Raw genomic sequence first — 17,500 nt, 5'->3', positions numbered from 1 at the left:
ATGAGACAGAGTTGGTTGTAATCATCTCATATCCACAAGAAGGTGAGGAATTATATTGCTTTACTTGTCAAAATAAAGTTTTCAAGTTGCTACCTTGGAATAAAATAATTTTCATTTTCATAACATATTTTAATTTGTGGCTTGCCTTGTGCTCTCTGGTGTTGCATTTTGTAACAGTTCGAGGACTTCTTAATTTAACTCCGGTGCAAAGTGATTTTAACCGGCTGTCATTGCATGTTTCTTCAGTGAAGTTTGTTACATTTTTTTTCAATTCTTGATCTGAGGCATGTGCTTACCATATTTGTAGAGACTGGTATGTTAGTTCATATACCATGATGGCTAGTTAAGCGAATTAAAACTTCTGAATTGCTCTATACAATGATGAAGTTTTAAATAATATTTATTAAAATTACTCTTCAACATCCACTGAATATTCAACTTGCTCAGGTGAAGATGTGGTATTCTCTATTTTTGCATTCCCATAATACACTTTGTTTGCCCCCCAAAGTTTGCATAAATCATTGTTTTCAGATGCTCTTGGGTATACTTCATATTCCCAAGAGCGTTTGAAAGAATGGTCTATGCAAAATTTGAGTGGGCAAACAAAGTGTATTATGGGGAATGCGAAATAGAGAATACATCACATTTGCTGAAAATGAAATCTGCAAGAAAGCAGTATTTGAGGTATGCTGAAGAGTAGCCAGCATGGAAAGGGCTGGCAAGGAAAGGGAGAAAGGTGGAAAAGAAATTACACAAGGACTAGTGTTCAAGCTGTCTTTCAAAGGAATTTATTTTTTTAAATTAGGGGTGGTCCACAAGGGGGCTCTATAGAGTGGTCCATGGACTCAGAACTATTATTGCATCTCGTGAAGTCCTTATATAGCATACATAATCAACATAAGGAAAACGAGGGATGTTTACTACTGTCACTACATGTTCAGGGGAACTTCGGAATCCAAGACTCAAGATGCAGTAGCCTTATGGCCGTGGTTTTTCAAACTAAGTGAGTAGCGGTCTTTGGTGTCTGACAACATTCCTTTCGGCATGGCTGTGACTGCCACGGCAACAAGAAGAACAGAGTTAAGGAGACAATTCTATGTGTTCTTCGGCTGGGAAAGTTTATTGAAGTGTCTGAAATCCCAAACAGGCCAATCAGCTATCTGCTTGTAAGACCCTCTTCTCTAGATCCTCACCCAAAGTAACTTTAAACTCCTTTTCACAAGCTGGATACTTCAAGATAACCTTCAATAGAAAAAAAAAGGAGTATAAACTTATTAACGAATGTACGCGAGCAACACAGCTAATCAATGTGAAACTATTTTGCTTAGTTTATGGTATCCTGGGGTACAAGAATAGCAAATACGAATAACTGTGGTGCTAAAGAAACAGTCCACCGACCTGAACAAATGGGTTTTGAACAGCTTTCCCTATAGGTTGAGTTTCCTTGCCTCCTAGATTGTTAGACTTGCTGAAAACACAGTTAGGAAATGCGCTCAACACCAAGGCCAAGGGAACAGAACGCCCGGTTGCTTCATATCCAACAACTTAACCTGCTGGAAGAAAGCTTGTAGGATTTTCGATTTCAGCTGGATGAAATAACGTTTTCCTTATCGATTTCACATTGGTAGAGGTAGTACTCGGGGCTTCTAACGAAGGCGTCGTCATAGACACGTCCTCGCTCGATGCACTCTTCCCCGCTTGATTCGCACTGCGGCCGTCTTTGAAGCTTCGGCTCTAAGCTCGTCTTGAAGAGTCTTAAGAGTAGAGGACATATTTTCAACCTTGGAAAACATTTCTTTATACAAATGAATTGCGACCCTTGGTTTGTCGGCTGCAACTCTCCTCCTAAAATCTTGGAATCGGCCCCTCTTAAATCTTCTTTTAAATCCTGCTGTGAACGCCCAAACACAGCGATTAACAATTAACCAAATTGGTTTCATATGAAACTGCTTTTTTTGGAGTAGAAGTTATCATATCATTCTATCACTGTTTTTAGCAGACATCATAAGACTTCGCTGAACAGAGAAAAACTCGCGCGAAAATAAACGCGTTTGTGTATTTCTTACAAGCATTTTCATTGGCGTGTATAAAAACAGTAGAACCATGACGTCAGGAACATGACCTTGAATGAAGTTCATCAGACGGGAAAGGGAGAAGAGTGCGTGTCACGAGCGACCTGGACCGTCTGAGAATCAGGCTAATCAGTGTTGGAGTGGATTATGCCGGGCCCTTGTACATAAGGGAACCAGACTATTCGACATCAAAGAAGGTTTGCATCCTGTTGTTTACCTGCTGTTCGACTAGAGCTGTTCACCTAGAACTTGCTACAGATTTGCCACCTGAGGAGTTTATTCGTTGTCTGCGGATATTCACAGCAAGAAGAGGCTTGCCAGAAATCATTGTCTCGAACAATGCGAAAACATTTAAGTCTGCGGCATGCAGCGCGCAAAGGCCTTACAAAAGGTGTTTTCGTTCCCAAGTGTCAAGAGATTCCTTGCAAATAGAAGGATTTCGTGGAAGTTTAACATGGACAGAGCACCCTGGTGTGGTGGCTTTTTCGAAAGGATGATACTGAATGCGAAACGAAGTTTGCTGAGGACACTGAGGAATGCCAAGCTTGACTATGATGAGCTTCATATCATCCTAGTGGAAGTTGAGGGAAGCCTGAACTCTAGACCACTAACATTCCTGTCTTCAGATGATGTTGAAGAGCCATTGACACCCTTCCATTTAATCTATGGGAGGAGAATTCTGTCTTTACTTGATTTCACACGAAATAGAGAGGCTTCACTGAGACAGGCAGTGTCGTTCGACGATATGCTAAGAAGAAGAAAGTATCTCCAGTTGTTGCTAGAACACTTTTGGAAACGTTGGAGTAGAGAGTATGTTACAGAGTAACGGAACCTGCACCGCAGGAATCCCAGGCCAGAATGAAGTATTTCTATATCTGTTGGAGATGTTGTTACCTTGTTCGAAGACAACCTACCCCGTAGTCAATTGAGACTTGGAAGGGTGGAACAGCTGATCCCCAGTTCCGATGACAATTTTAGAGCAGCAGTGGTGAGGGTCATCACCAAGACTGGGAGACCTGGGACAGTGGAGAGACCTATTCAGAAGCTGTTTACCTTGGAAGTACAAGATGGCGTGACTAATGATGAACAGTCTCCTCAGGAACAGAGACCGGAGGCCAGACGCCAGACGGACTCGACGCGCGGTAGCTTTGAATGCTGATTACATAAGAAGATTGATTGACCAGTAATTCAACTGGTCAAGGGGGAAGTGTCATAGGCTTTTTCGCTTAGTTTCGTGACTCTAGGACTTTGAGCTCTGTAACGCGGACTGTCAAGTTCTTGAACAAGTGATCTGTACTTGAACATGTGATTTTGTGTATTTTTTGAGATCGATCAGATTTGAGATTGAAAATTTATATTCGGGCGGTTTGGAATTCCGCATGCATTTAGCTGGATTTGTCAGATATTCGTTGGAATTTTAGGTCCATTAAAGGGGAAGACAAAATCTATCACAATAAATAACGGTCACGCGACACCCTTCTTTGAGTTAGAACGCGGCGTGGGACAGGGTTGTCCGCTCTCCGGTATTCTTTTTGTAATTGCTGTCGAAATCTTAGGAAATTCCATAAGAAATGATCAGTCGATGAAGGAATATATATTAAGGGACCGTTCATTTTTTATGGGGTAGGGGGGGCTGGTGTAATTTGGAGGAGTGTAATTTGAAAATTGCATGACCCCCCCCCCCCTCCCAATTTCCGATTTTTTTTCTCCTGGCCCCCCCTCATCAGAGTAATTTTTTGGAAGCCCCCCCCCCCCCCCCTTGAATAAAAAATACATGATATGGTGTTAAAAGTTACTGCAGCATTAAAGTTTCGTTTTGTTACATTTCTCATAATTTATTGAAAGAAACCTGAAAGCTAGAAAGCTGCTTTTAACAAATCACTCAAAAGAATGAAAAGTCAATTTCTGCTCTTCTTGTTACAGCTCGTCCTGAGCGTGTTGTAGCTGGCCGCTCGTCTGCGTATTCCTCATCTGAGGCGATAAAAGCAAGAACGACATCATTTGAGTCGTCTTCAGAGTCAGGGGCATCACTCTTGTAGTCATCATCAGTTTCCTCTCCCTCACTGCTTTTAGTAGTTTCATGCCCCTCCCATTAAATTTCTCAGAAAAAGCCTTCGTAACGCGGTCAGTTCCAATTACAGGACTCAAATTACTGGTCTTTGTTTAATATGCGCTTGACAACAACATTTTTATGAATGAAAAGAAAGTTGTTACTATTCAAGACTGTTATTATGGTACGTTCACTGTTATTATAAAATATATACAAAGCTGTTGAGAAGCTTTCTTGAATACCCTGGAAATGTTTTAGTATATTTGCTATAAATAAAAGAGGTCTATTTTTTCCTCAATTTGTAAAATCTCTTATCCTATTTTTAATCTAAATTTTTCGTCCAACCCCCCTTTTTCCTTCATTTTTTTTCGGCTGGCCCCCCCTTTCAAGCCAACTTTTTTTTAGTGGCCCCCCCCCCCCCCAAATCCCACCAGCCCCCCTTTTCTCATAAAAAATGAACGGTCCCTAAAGAAAGGGAGTATAAGGTATCCCATTATGCAGACGACACATCATGTTTCGTAAATGGCTTTAACTCAATCCAAAAGCTGTTTCAGAAATTACAACTTTTCAAAAATTGCTCGGGATTGGAACTCAACAAATCCAAAACGGAGACAATGTGGCTGGGGAAAAAAAACAGGCCGCAACCTACGAATCTTTTGGGAATAAACTGGCCATTAAAGTGTGTGAGTCTGGGCATTTGCTTCTCTCATGATCTGGCAACTTCGATAAAAGATAACTTTGAAAAGAAACTGCTCTCTCTAAAAAAGTTTCTTAACATCTCGTCCTCAAGGGACATAACATTTTATGGGAAAATAAATATAATCAAAAGTCTAGCTCTTTCTAAAATGATTTTTGTCTCTTCCGTTCTTAGCGTGCCCAATCTTTTTGTCGATCAGGTGAACAAGTTATTATCAAACTTCATATGAAATCATAAACCACCAAAAATCAAACGATCGACAATGAAGGATAAAATTAAACACGGGGGACTCAATATGCCGGGTGACCCGAAAACACTGACCCCCGGTCCACGGACTGCCTCACGGACCGGTCCACGGACTACCTATACGGACCACCTTGAAACAACATAGAAATGAAAATAAATAAAAACTAAATATTTGACTTACCGGTTGTCTTGATAGACCACTCGTGTCGGCGAAATCTCAACAGTTACGCTCCGCAAATGTAACAGACTAAGACTCAGGTTCGGGCGCAAAGTCTATTAATCACACATTGCCCCTTCCTTCGCTGTGGACCGGAATGCTTCCAAAAAGATTGATGATAAGTAAGCTCTATTTGTATTTTCTTTCCTTCCCTCCGCCATTTTGTTCGGATTATTCTCCCGCGGGTTTGTGAACTCGCCCCAGGCTTCACAATCTCTCTGTTCCGAACAAAATGGCCGAAAGAACTTTACTACCGGTCTTCTTCGAAGCACTCCGGTCAACAGCGAAGGAAAAGGCAACATCTGAGCCTTTGTCTGATTTGCGGAGCGTAACGGCTGAGATTTCGCCGGCAGGAGTGATCTATCCAGACAACCGGTATAAACAAATTTTCAGTTGTTATTTATTTTTCTTTATTTATTTTTAATTCTGTGTTGTTTTGGGGTGGTCCGTAGAGGGGGTCCGTAGGGGTGGACCGGTCCGTAAGGCAGTCTGTGGACCCGGTCCGTAGGGGGGTCCACGGATCGGGGGTCAGTGTTTTCGGGTCACCCCAATATGCCTGACTTCGAAATTATAAACAAATTTTTGAAAGCAGGCTGGATGAAACGGTTTTTAACACCTGGGACACAGTCCTGGAAGACAATACCATTAAGCCTTTTACAGGCGGTTGGGAGTTCCTTGTTATTTAAATACAACTTCTCGCCAAAAACTTTACCTGATCTTCTGTTTTTACCACAATTCTACAAAGACGTATTAGGTGCCTGGGAAGAAATTGTTAGCCATACTCTTAAGACGAGAAAAGAAATAAAAGACGAGTTTTTGTGGAACAATCACCTTATACAATTAATGGCGGAAAATCTGTGTTTTACAAAGAATGGTATAACGCTGGTGTAAGGAACTTGTCAGATATATTAAATAAAGAAGGGAAACTCATGTCTTTTTCCGAGTTTACGAGGAAGTACACGATTAAAACAAATTTCCTGCGGTATCTTAGCTTATGTAATGCGATCCCAGCAAGTAGGAGGCAAACCTTAATCAGTGGTGTTGACAACTGTGAGATGAATTTGCTCCATTCCCCAAGTGATCTAGGAAATTAGACATGTCAGTATGCCCGTTCTTCCTACATTTCAAAAATCTTTCAAAAGCCTACATCAGAAGCATGCCTTCACTGATCACATCTCTGCGTTATACAGCCTCCCTTTTAAAGTCTCTAAAAATATGAAGCTGTCCACGTTTCAGTTCATTATAAACCACAACATCATTTACACACGCGACAAACTCTTCAGGGCTAAAATTGTCGAAAATGATAAGTGCCAAGTTTGTGGAAGTAAACAGACCCTAATACATTTATTGGTAGAATGTCAGTACGTCGATACGTTTTGGAACTCCTTTGCCTCTTGGTGGAATTCTTAAAATGCGCCCAGGGTGACTCTAACGGTTACAGATAAAATTTATGCACATCACCCTGAAAAACTTTCTTTTCGCACTCTTAATTTTTGCCTGATAGTGGCACGTTTCTATATGTACACCGCTTCCAAGGAAAATGAACCTCTTAGCTTCCCAGCATTTAAAATTCTACTAAAGAGTAAATTAACCACAGAGCCGTCGTACGCCCAGGAGTCCGTGTGCCTTTAGTAAATTCTTTATTGTGTTGGTTGCTTAATGTTATTCAAAGCCTTATTATTGTAAGCTAGTTAGGCAACAAGAATATTGTAAGCACTGTAATCATTGTTTGTAAACAATATGTCAGTAAATATAGTATCTCTTGTTAATGTCAGTATCGTAAGTTATAAGTAGTCTATGTAGTGTTTATTATTGTAAATGTAGGTGTTTTAAAATTTAAATAAAATTTAAAAAAAAGGATGATTTGTAAATGGATGTAATAATGTGGTAATTGAACTTCGTGTCGCGCAAACGTATGATTTCAGACCAAATCGCACTCCACTCAGTTCAATTACCATTATTAATTTTCTCGATATCCATTCTTCCGAAAGTATAACCGTGGAGGCTGTTTGTATCAGTGTAAAATCATTCTCCATTGCTTCTGGCTTATAGCTGATGACACTACAACATTACCCTGCGAGCAGTTGGTTTCTCCTACACTTCCCAAGAGAGAAACCACTGCGAGTAACCGTTACTAACCTTGTTTTGGCGCTTGCGTGTGCGTTCAGCTACTTAACTGTTGCGTTTGGGCTGGCTTGCTGTGTAGTGATTTCCCGCGAAATAATACGCGCAAAGTGATGTCAAATACATCACGTGGGGTGTGACGTACTTCGTACTTCGCACATGCTCGACGGAAAATCAAACGGTTGCTCGCAGTGGTTTCTCTCTCGGGAAGCGTAGGAGAAACCAACTATTTCAAGGGTACTACAGCATACACCTCAGCTCCCAACACTACGGCATTAGAACTTTCCTTGATTCAGGATCTTCAGAAACTATCTACCTGGTTTTCTTCCAATTATCTGACAGTAACAGTATGGTGTCCCGCAAGGATCTCTTCTGAGACCGCTTTTGTTTAATATATATATTAATGACATAACCCGTATTACCAAGAATATGGAATTGAGGCTCTACGCAGATGACACAACCGGTTATGCTGCTAGTAACTCACCTGCGACCTTGGAATTCTACATCAATAGTGACCTGGCGAGATTATCACATTGGCTTGAAGATAACTACCTCACCATCAATGCCACTAAGACGCAGGCTATGATTGTTGGCAAATCCAACTATAATTATGAGCTCACCTTAAAGTCAAATCATATTCTGACTATCGATGAACTTAAGTTGCTGGGAGTGACGATTGACAATAAGCTCACTTTTTCTTCACATATTAAATTGGTTCTTAGTAAAATTCATGCAAAGATAGCCGCCTTGCGCAGAATTAGGAATTTTATTGATAGTGACACTGCGGTTAAACTATATAAGTCGCACATTCTACCTCATTTTGACTATTGTAGTCCTCTTCTAATAGGAATTAATCAAACTTTATCTGATAAGTTAGAAAATGCCAATTATTACGTACTTAGAACTCTCTTCAATCTACCTAAGTCTATTAGTTACGAGCAGATCATGTTGCAGTATAATTTAGATTCCATTAAGCATAGGCGCCTGGTCCAAGCTCTGACACTTGTGTACAAAAGCTATCCCAATTATATAAGTAGTATGTTTAGAATCAAAAACTGTGCATACAATCTTCGCGGCAATGGTAGCAGACTCGATCAGCCGGCCCCTAATACTGGTTTTAAACACAGATCTTTTTCGTATATTGCGTGCCGCCTCTGGAACAAGATACCTTTGCATGTTAGGGAGGCCCCAAACCTTAAGAATTTTATGGCCAAACTAAAGAAACTTAAGTTGAGCCAGGACGAATGTCTTTGTGATTCCTGCTCTAATTAGATGCTATTTTAAATTTATAGTATGGATAGGTAATTTTATTATAGATTCTTAGTCTAGTTTTTTCTTTCTATTGTAGATACACGTACATTTTTGTAACGAGTCCTTTTTTAGGCTCATCAGTGTCACGTGTTTAAATAAAGTTTTTCAGTTTCAGTTCAGTTTCAGTAAATCCCACCAAAACTCAAGCCATTATTTTCGAAAATTTTAACTACCAACCTGTCCTTAGTATTGGCAATCCTATCACTGAAATTAAAAGCTTTCTAGAGATCCTTGGTGTCCACATTGATTAAAAAAAACTCTCTTTCAAGGCCTACACATCTGCCATCTTAAAGAAGGTCTTTGCTAAAATTGGTCTGGACTGGTACCTCCTGATGATGCACTAATTTTATACAAGTGTTATATTTTACCCCATCTGGAATACTGCAGTCCACTTTTATTACAAATACACAAAACCCTAGCTAATAAACTTGAAGCTTCTAATCATTATGCATTGAAGATTATTTTAAGTGTTGGAAGCGACTTAGATATCAACTGTATATTGTCCATAGCGGGAATTAATTCTTTGGAATTTAGAAGATGTGAACAATCATTTTCATTACAGTAACTATATAAATGCATAAAAGTGCTACTATCCAAGGGGTCCCTTAATGCGGAGCTTATCCCGGTTTCTGTAGTATCCAGCGACTAGGAGTATTCCTGCTCCCCCCTGAGCTGGATGGGATGCCAATCCATCGCAGGGTTATCCCCTGCATTAAATTCGCCAAATAAAGAAGAGTACAGGCTGCCCCAAATAACCATAGGAGGTAAAGAAAAAGGGCAGCCAGGGCAGTGGAGGACTGCGACCACTTCTTTTGAAAGTAGCGAATATACAAAAAAGTGATTATGCTGATACACTTAAGGAAGACGTTAAAAATTGCACCCTTCCACGGAAGACGCATGTCTGACTTCCAATAGGCATCAATTTCCTCCTAGGAGCTGACTGGCCTACCTATCGACCTTTCAAGCGTTATGCTATGTACGCTATGAACACTTACTGACCCTTTCTACAAGGAAGTCTTTAGTCGTCATGGAAACCCGCCTACGTTTGGTTGGGTTCTGGTTTTGCGAAAAAAATGTAGGAACCAGCTTCTCAGTTCCTGGAGACTAACCGTGCTGGGAAAGAGAGCCATTGGTTGTGGAAGGAAACAACATTTGACAATGAATTTGAGGTCCCGTGATTTCAGGCTGACGCATCATCTCATTGATGACTTTACATCCCTTGTCATACATCTGGTAGAGGATGAGCATGTCATCGTATCACTCGTCAAAACATCAAAACTATGTTTCGAGAAGTTTCTAACAAATTTTCAGATTGTTTTTTTCTTTTTACGAACTGAATGCCGGCAATCGAGTTAGTAACCGGCGACTCGATTGCTTTGTATTAAGGTATTCCAGGAGATTGCAGTTTGAAACCTTTCTTGGCTTGCATGATTTTTGTCACGGTGGCCACGATCCACGTTTGTCTTCAGGGTTAGGGGCAGTGTGTTTTATAACTTTTTTACATTGGCCACATGCTTGACCATCAAGATCTTGAAATGGACATAATCAATGTTTGTTGTTCGGCAATTTTGCATAAACAGTTGATGCCATGATCCCTAAGATTTTATGCATTTCTATTTTCAAATGCGTACCGGGTTTCATTGACCGATGTCCAGGTCAAAACATTTTATTTCAATAATAGTAGTAGTAGTAGTAGTAGTCTTTATTTCACTGATAAAATACATATCAAGTGTTACATCAGATTATAACTATTAAATACTTAAAAAAGCGCGAAATATGCATTAATTACTAATAGCTAAATTGAAATGAAAACTAATAAAAACATTTTTAAAACGCTCAGTATAACAAAATGGAAATGTAGGCTTGACTTGTCTCATCTTAAGGGTAGCAGGGTTAATCCTTGGAAGGGAGTGATATAAAGGATGACCTTCCCACTCGCTTAATTTCTTGAAAATACCTTTATCGGACTTTTCTAAGCAATTAATAATGGAAACAGGAGAGGACGTATATCTTTGTTTACGACAACGATCAAGGAAACATTGTATGGTATTACGTTCTGGTGGAGATGAACCGTATAAAGATATTCCGCACATAAGCTTAGGCAAAACGTAAGTGCTGAATAAGTTGTCCAACTCCGCTTGACAATGCCCTTCCTTCCTTAGAGTTCTTAGAATGTATAGACATTTATTAGCTGCGGACACCTTATTCTTGACATGAATAGAGAACCTACGATTTTCCTGAAATGTAACCCCTAAGATAAATAGTTCTTGATTTTGCGGGATATTCTGTACTGTCTCTACTGTAGTACATTATTGTAACCTTTCTTTCAAAAAAACCATTTCTTTACATTTAGAGAAATTACATTTCATATCATTATTGATTGACCATTCTATAAAGTTGTTGACTACAGGAGTTGCAGTATTACTATCACTTTCCTTCCAAACAGGAATAATTAGAGTGGAATCATCCGCATACTTCAACAACAAAGAATTAGACTCTGGATCTGTTTGTATATTTCGCTCTTTTTTGGTCTCGCACAATCATTTGTTAAACAGGGATCTCGAGACCTCAGCTATGCCTGGATCAACCCCCTCAAGACTTTTTCTCTGGGACCTAATAGTGTTCTCATAGAGTCTGCCACTTGTTACTTTCTTGCCGATCTTTCCACCCAGCTGGAACACGCAAACGTCGAAATGAAAGCTTGGTCTTGGCTTTGGGCACTTCATGAGACATTTTTGTACCTTTCTGGAATCTTCGAAGAGTTTTTAGAGCCTCCGTCAAGTTGACTTCTTTATTTTGTCGGTAAGGGCTTTGGTCCCTTCCTGGGGCTTGAGGCCATCATTTTTTCGATCATTATCATTTCCTGGGAAACAGGATGGCAGTTTTTGCATCTGGTACGTCATGAAGAGCGTTTACGTGCCACGTAATTCAGACAATTGAAATTCATCTTGAAGAAGTTCAGTGAAAAACGAAGCACTCTTGTCCAGATCTTCATAGTAACAATGACAGCTTAGTGAGCGAAAGGAAAGGAACTTTATTTAAGTGTCTAGTCGTTCTAGCGCTGGAGCGCTAATTGGGGACACTGTAAACTGAAATCGGGAATCGGGACCCGGGCCACATTGGTGGGAGGCGAGTGCTGCGCCACTGCGCCATCCCTGCACGCCACTCAGAAACACTGTTTTCATCCTCACCCTTAGTGTTAACAATAATTGCATGAGGAAGTGCAAGTGCAAAGTCCGACCTTTTAATGGCAATTGTTCCATAGTTTAACAGGCCATGATGTCAAAGGTTTTTACCAAACCCACACGATGAGGTCATCCTAAGAGGTACCTGGGAAGAAGTCACTTATGTCCAGACATGCGCCTTTTAGATGCACGCCCAATAGACCCTTCTCCAAAATGGCGCCGATCGAGGGAGGTCTGGAAACTGGGGGTATAGATTGTTTTGCTGTGTGCGTGCCGAGACCTTGAACAACCAAAAATGCCGCATAATTGTTGTGTCCCCTTTTGCAATACTTCCTCGAAGAAGAACAAAAACCTTCGATTTCATCGTTTTGCTAAGAAAAAAGAGCAAAAAGAGCTGTGGATTAGCAAAATTCGCCGAGACGAAGGAGAATATTTTACTGTTCTAGCAATACACGGGTCTGCTCGAGGCATTTTCGCGAGGAGGATTACACCATAAGCGAAGATGGGAAAGGAAAAAGGACTGTCTTGAAAAAAGGTGCTGTGCCGTCAGTGTTTCAGTGGACTACCACAAAGCTACCTCGGAGTACTTTAGCAAGCAAAGGCAAGCGCAAAGGTGGAACTTTGGAGGTACCACGTAAGAAACGGCGCCGAGAAAATTGTCAACGCTGCGAAAGAAAACGTACCGTCATCGAAAAACTGGAAACTGATCTTCAAAACAAAAATGCGCAATTGAAAGACCTTACTGAAAACGAGAAGAGAAGCAAGACCGAGAGCAGGAGATTGCCAGTTCCTCCATGGGGGATAAACACGTGTGTTTTTGTGCTGAAAACTTTCGCAACCAAGACAAATTAATTCGATTTTACACAGGTATTGTTAACTGGAATGTGTTTTTACAATTGTTTAACTTCATTGAAGATAGGTGTAAGGATCTTAAATACTGGAGGTCGGATATCAAGGTGGATGAAAATCATCAACAACAGCTGCGACAAGGGAGACCTCGCAGCCTGTCGATGCTTGACGAGTATTTTTTAACTCTTGTGAGATTGAGACATGCCTTCCCAGAGGAACATCTAGCATATCTTTTCAAAGTATCTAGGTCAACAGTTTCCAGAGTGTTCCATTCTTGGATTAACTTACTTTACTTTGAATTGGGATCTCTTCCCATCTGGCAAAGCAAGGATTTGATCTGGGAAACTATGCCAGTTGCCTTCAAAGAAAAGTACTCAGCTACGAGATGCATTCTTGACTGTACAGAAATCAAAATCTGCAAGCCATCATCCTTGAGGACTCAAAGCCAGTGTTTTTCTTCTTACAAAAACACGACAACTGCCAAGGGATTACTAGGAATTGCACCCTCAGGAGCCCCAACCTTTATTTCTGATCTTTACACAGGTAGCATTTCAGATAAAGACATAACAAAACAAAGTGGTATCCTTGAGCTGCTGGAAGAAGGAGATGAGTGCATGGCAGACAAAGGATTTAACATCAAGGATTTACTGGAGCCAATTGGAGTAACTTTAAATATTCCTCCATTTCTTTCTGATAAAGGTCAATTTGATGGAGGAGAAGTTGAAAATACACAATCAATAGCTAGTGTCCGCATCCATGTAGAAAGGGCCATTAGTAGAATCAAGATGTATAAAATCATTTCCAACGTTGTGCCCTTGTCCCTTTCAGGGCTTTTAAATCAGATTTGGACAGTGTGTGGTATGTTACTGCTATTTCAGGCCCCAATTATCAACCAAGAAAGTGTAGAAGATTGATCATGCTTTTAATGAATAAAATTTTAACCGTTTATTATTATTATTATTATTATTATTATTAAAATAAAATGGAAATCTGAAATACCATGGTTTTGTGTGTAGTAACACCAATATTGTCATTGTTAAGAGATGCACATGTTCATTTTTCCTTACAGTTTTACAATAACATGACTGCACATTGTAGTCAAGTTTTTCTGCTGTGTTTTTCCTCTTCTGTGCTTTGTCTGTTTACTTCCTTAATAGGTAAGGCAAACAGTGAGAAAAATATAGTTTATGAACTTTTGAAGCAAGGTTTTGAAAGACTCCAGAATCAAACTCAATTTTTTCTACAAACAGATTTTGTGACCCCTCTTTTGAATGGATACATATTTTGCTCCATAACAACCCAGAAATCCCCATTAGGCCTTGAAGTTGAAAGAAAAACTTGTGGTTACGTTTGAGTCTTATAGCACCACTTTCGTCTCTATAAATACAAAGGTCTCTCCTCAGGTTTAAGCACTCATCAATGGACTTTCCCCTCAATGAAAAAAGACTCTTAATTTCCAGAATACCAACAGATGGATTTTCATTAGGATCATAAATAATTCCATCGGGTGAGCATCCCATCCAGTAAATATCAGGATGAACCAGCAAGCCACATTTGAAAACTTCTACTTGAGGTCCTGTCAACTCCTTAAACTCTTTTACAACTGTTGGTTCCATATCTAATCCATATTTCATTGCCTGAGTCTGCACCTTTGTTAGTGCAAATAGACTATGTAAGAATTTGTCATTAATTGGGGCTTTTCTAGAAACAACATCTCCAAATCTTGAGGCAGTGATTCTGAATGCCCGCTCTTGATACCAAGCAGAGCAGCTCGACTGACTTCTCGTGTTTTTTTCGATATCGATGGCCTTTTCTGGAGATAAAATAATGTTTGCTAGAAACGCTTTCTCTTCATCTGGAAGGGAAGGTGGTGGACCTTTTCTTACATCTTCTGGTAAACTAATTATTTGTACAGGGAAGTCAAACACTGCCTCTAGGTCTTCACTATAAATAGTCTCTACTACGCTACGGGGATAGACATCTCTTAACTGATTTGCTAATGGACTTCCCTCTAAGAAATTTCCCCATGGAAGAGACTGGTAGTTTGCTGAATTCGAGTATTGGAGCCAAGAAGCATAAGTGGTAGGGTTGTTAACGGAGATATTCTCTCCAAGTTTTTTAATATCTGTCTCTGTAATAATTCGTTGCTCGACGGGTCTTGGATCATATAAATACTCTTGTACAGTCTTTGGTGCCATTTCGCGAGGTGTGCGATCGATGCGTGGTTTTACAAACTCGGATTCAAACCATCTCTGTGGTTCCAGTGAAGGGCCTCGAGGTCTATGCCACTGCTGTAGATGCGAAGTTGGCGAGTCATCATCGCGCAGTTTTGCCATTACATGGGTAAATAATGCCGATAAGTGCTGGCATTTTCCTGTTCCGGCTTTACATGAACACTGAGTGGCAGACTGTGTGCCAACTTCTCCGCTATCAAATACAATTCTTAGAGAGTGAGGAGCTTCCGTCTTCCTCATCGAGCGATAACATTTTGCTTTTACGACGCAACAATCAGCTGAAAACAATAATTTAACGTCCTCAAGGTAAGTTTCCAGGTAGTACTTGTCCCCTTTTCTCTTGCCCTTTTTGTTTTCGAGCCACTTGCTCGCGCAATCCAAAATATCTGTAACGAAATTCGCGTTCTGTTGCATTTCGTCTTGCACGCTTTCTGCCATGTTGCAAATACTCTATACCCCCAGTTTCCAGACCTCCCTCGGTCGGCGCCATTTTGGAGAAGGGTCTATTTTGACATCCAACACGAAGCGTCCCGTTAAAGTCTAAGCCTTTGCTACCTATTCAGTTTTCAGCAATAAGATAAGGATAAAGGTTTGCGTCTTTTTAAGCTTAGGGTAATTAAGGTTTTATCCTTGCTTGAGGAGCAGCATTTGCGACGTTAATTGTCTTAAGTTTAGTATAAACACACAGGTGATTATACAAAATCACGCGCTCTCATTGGCTCGCTATCTCGGATTATCAGCCGATAATCATCTCGACGGACAAAATGGCTGCCAGTAGTCGTTTTGCCACTGTAAGTGAAGATGATTTCGCGTCGAAATGTTTTTTTTTTTTCTCTTTTTTGAAATAATCACCTGTGTATTTATACTGAAACAATTATTCGCCTCAGGCTCAGAGATCATCGGTGAATATTTACCGATAATCACTTCGCATTCGGGGAATAATTGTTAAATATTCGGAGACACGAGTGATATTGAAGTTGGGGGGAAAAGCAAGGGGATACTTCATGACGCTTGTTGAAACCATGATGCATCTAATTAATTTATTTTTATAATTTTTTAATTTGTTACTTGAGATTTTTATTAAAACAAAAAAGAAAAAAATAAAGTAAAGTTTCATTAGTATTGATCAAGGTACCAGCGCAAAAGTGCCTTTCTAAATAATTTTTTAGATGGTTTGTCCCTAATGAAATCCGGGATATTATTCCAAAAGAAACATCCAATAATGCTGGGGCAAAATCTCCTAAGATTAGTTCGAAATGAAGGTATGAAGATTTGATTGGATGATGCACTGCGGGTATTGTAGTTATGTAGCTCAGATACCAATGAAACAGGTATATTAGGAAAGTTTTCATGGTGAGAATAATCATAAAAGAGCATACATGTATTCAGTTTAACAATATCAGGAACTTTCAAAAAATTAAAGGGCATTTCTGGACTTATCTCACAACATGGGTGATGGGTATGCCTCCTTCATTGCTCTTTCAGGGGGAAAGAGCTACAAAAAGGTGGTGAAAAATTGGTAAAGCTGGGAAAAGAGAAAGGAGAAAAAATCGGAAGCCCACTCCCTTGTAGCAGAAAACCCATCACCAGCCCTTTGTGCAAAAACGAACCACAGTTAAATAGGAAACCTGACCTGAGTTATCAGGAAGTCCGAAGTAAACACTTCGATCGATATCGATCGCCCTCAAATTAGCAACAATGGGTTTTGAATTTATATCATGTTAATGTAACTCTCTCGTTCTAATCAACATGTTCCATTGTACACTCCTGACACCTTTTTTTGTTACCTTTGGCTATTTTGTTAGATTCTCAATTTATTTCACGTTGTTATTTATCTTTGTTTAGCATATTATAAATTCAAATGTTACTTCAAATTATTCTACTTTCAACTGAAGATGGTCGTTGCACGACCGAAACATGTCTTGTAAATTTCATTTCAAATGTGTCGTCACTTTTATAAAAATTACTGTTTTATATGTTTTTCATTTTATTCCAGAGCAGCCTGCAACTTAATATCGAGAGTACAATGATGATGCACAAACTGCAGATGCCACTACCTATAATGGAATTGCGATGAAAAATAATAATGTTAATTAATAGCAATAATAATAATAATGAGAAAAGAAACATAAGCAATAGAAACCGACGTTTCGGTGCATCTTGCGCCATTATCAAGGTTACATAATGATAAAATTAGGTTTGTGAAAAGGCTAAGTTGAAGCGAATTTGCATAAAAGAGTGCGAAGCTAATTACATGAATACTTAAGAACGAAGAGAATCAGACTGTACATTCAACGCTGGTTTAAGATCTTGAATACACAGCATTTCACTAACAAGGCAGTCAAATTTGTTCGTGCATTTCTTGATTACATTGAAGCGTGCTAAGAAATTGTTCGGAACAGAAGTGTTATGTTCTTTGGAATAATGCCTGTAAATAGTGACACCTTTTGACAGACCGCTGGAGTAGCTATGGGGTCTCCCCTTGGACCCCTTTTGGGTAATGTATTCATGTGCT

The 17,500-nt window shown here is 39.8% G+C and overlaps 3 protein-coding genes across 3 annotated transcripts; all 3 read left to right on the top strand.

Moving 5' to 3' along the window:
• The first annotated feature begins 2,436 nt into the window (after positions 1-2,436).
• Positions 2,437-2,898, top strand: LOC137970884 (uncharacterized). Its single transcript, XM_068817523.1, has one exon. The coding sequence runs from the start codon at positions 2,437-2,439 to the stop codon at positions 2,896-2,898; it is 462 nt and encodes a 153-aa protein (XP_068673624.1).
• Positions 2,899-7,835: 4,937 nt separating this feature from the next.
• Positions 7,836-8,678, top strand: LOC137970876 (uncharacterized protein B0403.1-like). Its single transcript, XM_068817514.1, has one exon. The coding sequence runs from the start codon at positions 7,836-7,838 to the stop codon at positions 8,676-8,678; it is 843 nt and encodes a 280-aa protein (XP_068673615.1).
• Positions 8,679-12,696: 4,018 nt separating this feature from the next.
• On the top strand, positions 12,697-13,665 carry LOC137970873 (uncharacterized). The gene has a single exon (XM_068817501.1). The coding sequence runs from the start codon at positions 12,697-12,699 to the stop codon at positions 13,663-13,665; it is 969 nt and encodes a 322-aa protein (XP_068673602.1).
• Positions 13,666-17,500: the final 3,835 nt, after the last annotated feature.

Source organism: Montipora foliosa, chromosome 1 (genome assembly GCF_036669935.1).
Source record: "Montipora foliosa isolate CH-2021 chromosome 1, ASM3666993v2, whole genome shotgun sequence".
In the NCBI taxonomy this organism is placed as follows: Eukaryota; Metazoa; Cnidaria; class Anthozoa; order Scleractinia; family Acroporidae; genus Montipora; species Montipora foliosa.
This window is presented reverse-complemented; position numbering and strand designations above follow the sequence as displayed.